The 7,878-nt window shown below is 41.5% G+C and overlaps 1 protein-coding gene across 3 annotated transcripts; it reads right to left on the reverse strand.

The window, feature by feature from the left end:
* Nucleotides 1-1,026: 1,026 nt before the first annotated feature.
* LOC123181911 (uncharacterized) lies at nucleotides 1,027-7,492 on the reverse strand. Of its 3 annotated transcripts, XR_006491949.1 has the most exons (7): nucleotides 7,283-7,492; nucleotides 6,662-7,020; nucleotides 6,114-6,209; nucleotides 4,575-4,634; nucleotides 3,825-4,062; nucleotides 3,003-3,078; nucleotides 1,027-1,197 (listed from the first exon to the last, which is right to left on the reverse strand). XR_006491949.1 is itself a non-coding variant. In XM_044594322.1 (6 exons), the coding sequence occupies exons 1-5, from the start codon at nucleotides 7,395-7,397 to the stop codon at nucleotides 3,838-3,840; spliced, it is 855 nt and encodes a 284-aa protein (XP_044450257.1). In that variant the 5' UTR covers nucleotides 7,398-7,492; the 3' UTR covers nucleotides 2,645-3,078; nucleotides 3,825-3,837. The 3 variants fall into 3 exon arrangements, 2 of the variants coding, with proteins under 2 accessions (XP_044450257.1, XP_044450256.1); XM_044594322.1 differs by lacking the exon at nucleotides 1,027-1,197 and having other exon boundaries at nucleotides 2,645-3,078; XM_044594321.1 differs by lacking the exons at nucleotides 1,027-1,197; nucleotides 3,003-3,078 and having other exon boundaries at nucleotides 3,540-4,062.
* Nucleotides 7,493-7,878: the final 386 nt, after the last annotated feature.

Below are 7,878 nucleotides of genomic sequence, written 5' to 3' on the forward strand. Positions count from 1 at the left end.
CAATTGCAAGTGTTTCTTACCACTCATATCAGCCTTGAGCTAAAATAAGTGAACCAAGCATAAAATTTCAAATGGGCATATGGGACAACAGAGACCTATAAAGTGTTCATTATGTACGTTAGATATGTAATAGTACTGTACATCTGAAAAATGCAGACTTTAAGTTACAGTAAAGTGTGTAAAGTATAATTTAAACCAATTATCAATCACAAATTCACAATTATTGTATGTTAGAAATTATCATAACGGCGAAACTGCAATCACAATTAGCTATAGCAGCGCCGCTAGCAGCTGATGGATTTTATTTATTAGGAGCCGTGAGGACCGGAGTCAAGCTCTTGGCTGCCCCGCTCTTCTGCCAGCCCAATGCGACGCTCTCCGAGGCCCCTCGTTCTTAGCTCTCTTCCTTACCTCCGAGAATTAGTATGCGCTCGGCCTGCCCTTCTTCTGGCAGAGTGCCGCCGGCAGTCGTTCTTTATCCAATCACCTCTCTCATATGTCCACCATCTATCTGCATCTTTGCCGACCTTCTTTCTTCTGGCCAAATTCCTCCAGCATTCGTTCTTTATTCCTTAATCCCTCTTCCCACTTCCGGGGTTAATTCTTTCGTTCGGTTTCCATCTTCTGTTTATTGACTTCTGCTACGACAAGTCCGCCGATGTATAAAAGTCGATAAGTTAGAGTGCAAAGAAGCGATGTGGGACTATTATATCCACAGGGACACAACTTGATCACAAAGGCCATGATGGTTTCCAAGAACTGGGCAACGCTTTAGGTGACTAGGATTCGTCAGTTCGATCCACTAGGGCCTGTACAACTCATATCTCAAGTGTGTTTTTTGTACTGTTTTACTTTGTATATTTGAGGCCATAGTCAACGCACACAAGCGATCAAAGCACTATACATACAATATATTCCTTGATCAGCTCAAACGGAAGGTTTGCGACTGCAATGTGACGGTTCAGGCATGTCGAAGAGCTCGAGGCAAGCGGGAAACAAGAGAGCTTGCCAGCTTGGGGGCACAGATTAAAAGGAACTGGGCAATTGGCCGAGGACCTTGATAATCCACACGTGTCATTTGTTTTATGTGGGAATCATAAACACTGAAGATGACATCAGGCACAATCAGAGAACACTTATGAGGTTCGCTCTTGATACAGACTCCATGTCAACCACGTTCACAGGGTACCAGATTTCCTGCAACATGCAATATTTTCTGTTAAATCATCTCTCTTTTTGGAACAACAAATAGAAGGTCCAACAGAGAAGGTGTGTATGGGCTGCAAGAAGACAAATACTCCATCCGTTCCTAAATATAAGACCGTTTAGATATTTTAATATGGACTACATACAGAGCAAAATGAGTCTAAAATATGTCCATATATCCGTCTGTAGTCCGTATTGAAATCTCTAGAAGGGCTTATATTTAGAAACGGATGGAGTAGATCACAAATATTTTAGGAACTCCGCGCGGAAGTGGTTGAGAAAACTGATACACTCAAGATCACCATTATCCCTATATATCTCGCTAGTAGCGTTTTCTAACACATGAAACTACGTTGATCTGCAGAACCCACACCATTGTCAAACTAGTGAACGGCTAGCTAAAGGGAAATGCAAGCACGACCTAAGCCTATACTATCATATCCAGGAACTAATTGACTACAAACAAGCAGATTGTCTGGATTATGCAGAGGGTGTGTAAACAGCTACATGAACTGGACCAAGAACTATAGATGACCATATAAACTAGCTGCTGGAGACGCTCTTAGGTCGGTTGTGCTTCACAAGCAATAACAGTATCCTCTGCTCACGTCCCGCTGCTGCCACAACGGGGCATTACATCAAGGAACCATGACAAGGCTTTGCAAATGTAAAATCAACTCGGTTCATTTCGGAAAAAAAAGTTTCGGAAAAAAAAAATCAACTCGGGTACCCGATCGTAGAATGTAGAAGAGGCTTCTAGCCTCTGCATCAGTACTGTCTAGTGATCTACCCCGGGTACTAATCATCCCCAAGAAGAGTTGCTTAACCCGTCTGCTCAAGTAACGCCTCACAACCTTGGCGTAAATACATTCCTGATGCCTCTAAGACACAATATCTACAAAGAGATAATGAATGTCCCTCACAAAGCAATACATAATATGATGCCGACAACCGCCTAGCTACTTCTTGCTGGATCTTGGACCCCTTACAGTATCATCTCCGTTGCTTTTATAGAAGTCGATCTACCCATTCCATCATGGGTGTTTGGCCCACGTGAACTTTGTCGTGTTTCTTAACTGTCATTTGACCTAAATGAAAAAACTAGTAAGCTCCTTGAATTCACCACACCTTCCTCTTCACCAAGTACCTGACTTCCCTTCAAGTCATGGTTCTGCTCTTTGAAACCAGCTTGATCTTTATGAACTTCCAATAATATCGATCACCTTTTAACCACGTTAGTGACCACATGGCATGTATCCAGCTCAATCAATTCTACTCCCTTCGTTCCTAAATATAAGTCTTTGTAGAGATTTCACTATGAACCACATACGGATGTATATAGATGCATTTTAAGTGTAGATTCGTCCATTATGCTCCGTATGTAGTCCACCTAGTGAAATCTCTACAAAGACTTATATTTAGGAACGGAGGGAGTATATACTAGTGCATGTACAACTCATATCTCATGAATCATGTTTTTTGTACCGTTTTATGACTACTTTGTACATGTCTTGATCAATTGTAACACAAACAAGCAATCAAGCGCTTTTATCTGCACCTGAAGCACTTTATATAGAGAACATGCATTGATCAATTGAAACGGAATGTTTGAGACAGCAAATGCGACGGTTCAAGCATGTCACGAAGAGCTTGAGTACAAGCTCAAGCTGGAAATAAGAGAGCTTTGGGAACTGGCCAGTTGGCCGAGGACCTTCATAAGGTCGTGAGCGCCATTCGTTTTATGTAGGAACCATAAACACCGAAGATGGCATCAGGCACAATCAGAGAAAGCTTACGAGGTTGTCTCTTGATACAGACCCCATGTCAACCACGTCTTGGCCCCCCACATAGATCCACAAGTCACCGTAGTTCCTGCAACATGCAATATTTTCTGTTAAATCATTTACCTTTTTGGAGCAACAGAAAAGGTGTGCATGGGCTGCAAGAAAACAGATAGATCATGGATATTTAGGAACTCCGACGGAAGTGGTTGAGAGAACATGAAACAAATGAATCACTATTATCCACTTCGGCACAATCAGTGTTTCCTAATGCATGAAACTACATTGGTCTACAGAACCCACACCACACCAATGTCAAACTAGTGAATGGCTAGCTAAAGTAAATGCGAACATGACATAAGCCTATACTAGTATTGTATCCAGGAATTAATTGACTGGAATACATAAGAGCAGACTGTCTTCCTGTCTGGATTGCACAGAAGGCGTATATATGCATGTATGTACATGAACTGGACCAAGAACAAGGTAAACAGTCGGTGCACGATAAAATGCAGAGCTGTGCAGAAATTAGATGTCCAAAAATGCAATGACTGACAACTTATAAAATGTTCTGAACTGTTATACATTCATAATGGTGCCTCGTTTAGAAGGGCTTGATATTATGTCTAAGGCTGTAACCATACAAATGGGGAGAAACAAGCTAAAAATGAGGAATAGCTTATCCATAAGTCAATACTATCAACAGTTTCATGTTTTGCGGAGTGTAAGCTTCCATTATTCTCAAGAGGCATCCATACTAGTTAGGAAAAATAGAGTGTGACATACATAACACGAGGCACTAAGTAGAAGCGAGAACTTTTCTATAGAATGACCTACAACTCCAGATTGTTTACGCAGTCTCCACATCGGGCACAGCATCGCCAGCAGTGTCTTCAGGCCCAGCATCCTTCTGGACGAAATCATACCCATATTCCTCTTCTGAAGCATCCTCCTCCACACTTCTGCCAAAGATGAATGGTCTCTTGCCCATCGTCGTGAAAGGCATCAGCCCCAGTGCACGCGCTGTTTTAATCTCCCTCGCCACCTTGCGCTGAGCTTTCGCACTTATCTTGGTCTGGTGAGCAGATCAATAAGTTAGAAACAATAGGCAAGGAGGTGCCTCATAAAGAACATGGATACACCCATGAAGCTGACCCTCAGAGGCAGGCAGGTACTCGCTCAAGATAATAGTAAAACAAGATACGATAAAAACATCTTAATTATAGAGATGGGTTACTTGAACATTATGAATGAAAAAGTTTGTGCTCGACAAGCATGAACATGAACACCTCAACAACAGTACTATGAGCGAAGGGGGACATTCACAAATAACCAGTGTCCCATTTCTGTTAGTAAGACTGTAAGAGAAACGTCTAAAATATAATGCATTGAAGGATAGTTGCTGCTTGAGCTCTGACACTCCTTCGTAAGAGAATATGCATTCAGCTCTGAACAAGAGAATATGCATTATTGACAACAATCTGAGAAAGCATGATCTGCATTTATATTATATATAAGGAAGACAAGAATCTCTCCACCCAATATTTTCTTATATCTTATATAAAAGCCAGGAAAGTACCATATTACCTGATTCCTCTTGATGATAATGCCAGCTTCTGTAATAAAGTTGGCGAGGAATCTAACATTCTGCAAGGAATAATTCCATGTGGTCAGAGAGTGCAACTTAAGGATAATTGTAATAGCTCAAGATATCGAAATATATCAAGCAGATCAAAATTGGTCTCTCGAAAACCATGTGTCCCTGCATGAAGGTGTCTACCAGTAGGTAGATTATTCAAAAAGAAAAAAAGTTACAAACCACCAAAAGATAAGCAGTTTAGTAATACACTGTTTAAGCAAAATGGCAGACTTCCAACCAAAACATTACCAAATTTACATATTACCATCGCTTCAATGCCATTACTGATTACTCCCTCTAGCAAAACGCAGGCGGTATTTTTCTTGGTTAACACAGTTTTGAATCAAATCTAATGAAATGCCATCAGATTTGATTGCAAAGTACTTATGATTTTAATTTTGTACCACATAAGCCAAATATTAACGGAGAATTGTCGGTCAAAGCATCTACATACTCTCCAAGAATGTTATGTTGGTTATGGCCGGAAAAGGAAGATTTAATTTTTCCTGATGCATGACAAGGTTCAAATATTTTATTACTTTTTAATTTCTGCTTGTAGATATGGTGCATATGTGTTTATAAGTTTTTTGTAGGGGAAGTATGGATAATGCCTGTTGCCAAGTACATGCAGGACAAAACAATTGTGTTTGTTCTTGAAGAAGGTTTTAGCAATATGCATTTTGGGATGGAGAGATCAATAATAGAACAAGCCTGATGAGCAAGCTCTAGGCTACACAAACCAAAGATTTAACAAGTTCACTTTTCGTTTGCCGAAGCATAAGTTCATTGTTGTGCTTGAGAAGGTTTGGGCTATGGTTGCTGCAGTTTTGTTTGTATTGATTGGGTTGACTAGTAGAACTTACCTAGTAATATGGTCCTCCTCTTGAAAATATTCTACCTTTATTTGTGCTGATTGGTTACATTTTCTTCTTCTATAATGCAGGTGGCCGTGCAATACTAATCTGAAGCACACAGGGATTTGTATGCTAAGTTGCTAACACATGAAGGTTTTTGGAAATACGAAAAATAGGGTAAATAATATGCTCCATGCCTACATAGCATCTTGATCTGGCTTTGACACTTGCTGTGTTCCAATATTGGCATCTAAACACCATGTTAGAAAGTTAGAAGAATGTGAGGCATAACTCAAATCAACAGAATAACAAGCAACATGTGAGTTCACCTATACTGAACTTGTTAATAATTGCTAAACTCAAATATGGCAACAGAAAGCATCAAGAGAAAATGTCAGAACCCTAACAACCTTAGGGTAGCGTTACAAGATATTTGGACAAATTAGCATGGATGTAACACTATCATCATCTAGCATATGACTTACTCAGTGCCGTTTGAGGCATACCATAGTCATTGTATTCCTGAAGTTTATAATGGTTAACAGTTCTAGAGTTTACAAGCTGCCAAAGTACTCAAAACTTTAAACAAAAACTGTGGCCAGTTTACATAGGTTGCCAAGCAGATGTACTCACCCTAAAATCAGCTTTCCTTAAAACTTCCTTTGTAGATGTTTCAAACTGAGGTCTAGGAGGATTCCTTGGGGCTGCAGGTTTTGTCAGGTCAAGATCCTGCATGCAGTAGAGTTGAATAAAATCTGGTGTTAAAAGTCATTCCAGTAGACAACATACTGATGCTTGCATGCTTAAATAATAAATGTTTTTTCGAAAGCTAAAATGATACTATAACACTATCTTCTGGTGATTACAGTTGTCCAGGCAACAGTGGATCAGACGAGCAATTTCTTTCTGTTTTGACTTTTGACGGACATCGATCCACAAAATAGTACTCCCTCTGTAAACTAATATAAGACCTTTTAGATCACTAAGGTCTTATATTAGTTTACAGAGGGAGTACACTATACTTATGGAAATATACTAGTAACTACGAAGAACCTAGCTCACAGATTTAGCGACGCTTCCTGAATACTTGCATAGGCTAAACAAAATCTCAAGATTGCAAAGGATTTATGATCTCTCAAATACTTGAATCACTGAAGTAATGGAACAGATATCCCTCTTACCCGGACATTGTAAGTCGAGCCTCGCCTGTAATTCACATCTGGCCTGAAATCATAGTCATCATCCTCAACCTCATCCGTCATGTGAAAGGTGCGGGCCGCGTCGTCCAACTTCTCGTTCATGCCATTGTTCAAGGAGTCGAAACCGTCCATGATCCCATGACTACTCCTCCCACCAAACAAGTTACCCATCTCGCCCTGCTGACTGAAGGCACCCATCCCAGAGCCGGTGCCATGTCTTCTTCCGAAGGAGCTCCCAACCCCATCGAGCTTCCCGAAGAACGAGTTGTCATCCGGCTCCCTCTGGTTTCCAAACATCCGCTTTTCAAAGTCCTCCGTGCTCTCGCTCGCCGCACCCTCTTCTGCGAAGCAGCATTTGGAGCAAACAAGCATGTAAGGAGAAACAGGATCGCCGAAACATTTTAAACAGCAATTCCCCAGATGTCACGCATATCAAAATGATGAGGGATTTTAGCACGAGGAAGCTAGAGGGCGGGTTTGCTTTAAACCTAGATCTCTGTACCCGCCGCTCGATTCAATCGGTGCGGAAAGGGTGAGCTAAGTCCGGACGCGGCAAGAGGTGCCGGAGATACCGCACATGAGATAGGGGTTCGGGGTGCTCACCGGACTGGAAGGAGCGACGGAACGAGGAGGTGGCGGCGGGTGGTGGGTGGGAAGGGAGGAGGCGCCGGAGCAAGCCGCGCCGTGTAAGAGATCGTCTCAGCGCCGAGCTCGCCATCTCGCTCGGTGGCTCGTCGGCGGCGCCGCAATCCGTCACCAGAGGAAGCAGAGGGGAGGAGGGTTGGGGGTTTTTGGATTTCTTTTTGCGTTTCGGACCCCGTAGATGCTTCATTTTGTGCTTATCTTTTCAAGTCAGCTGATGGTGTCGGCCCTCTTTGGTTTGAAAGAATTTCATAGGAAATTTGAAGGACCATACGAATTGTTTCTATGAAAGTCCTTTGGATCATATAAGCATTGGTTCATCAAATTCCTACCGAATCCATTCATATACCCTCCGTTCCATAGAAATTTAAACATAAGCTGAAACCTCACTTTATTTGTCTTTCGAGAAGTCCAATACACTTGCACTCTATCTCTCTCTCCTCTATCATCTACTACCTATGTTCCTAAATATAAGACGTTTATACAGTTCAGTACAATTAATATGTCCATTTGGTATGCACTACTCAAAGACACATCTTATACAATTTATATGTTTT

Source organism: Triticum aestivum, chromosome 1D (genome assembly GCF_018294505.1).
Source record: "Triticum aestivum cultivar Chinese Spring chromosome 1D, IWGSC CS RefSeq v2.1, whole genome shotgun sequence".
NCBI classification, from domain to species: Eukaryota; Viridiplantae; Streptophyta; class Magnoliopsida; order Poales; family Poaceae; genus Triticum; species Triticum aestivum.

Coding starts and splice junctions, on each gene's coding strand:
- LOC123181911 (XM_044594322.1), bottom strand. CDS start 7,397: ATGGCGAGCTCGGCGCTGAGACGATCTCTTACACGGCGCGGCTTGCTC. Junction 7,021..7,282: donor CCGTCGCTCCTTCCAGTCCG/GTGAGCACCCCG, acceptor GCTGCTTCGCAG/AAGAGGGTGCGGCGAGCGAG. Junction 6,210..6,661: donor GCTCGACTTACAATGTCCGG/GTAAGAGGGATA, acceptor TACTGCATGCAG/GATCTTGACCTGACAAAACC.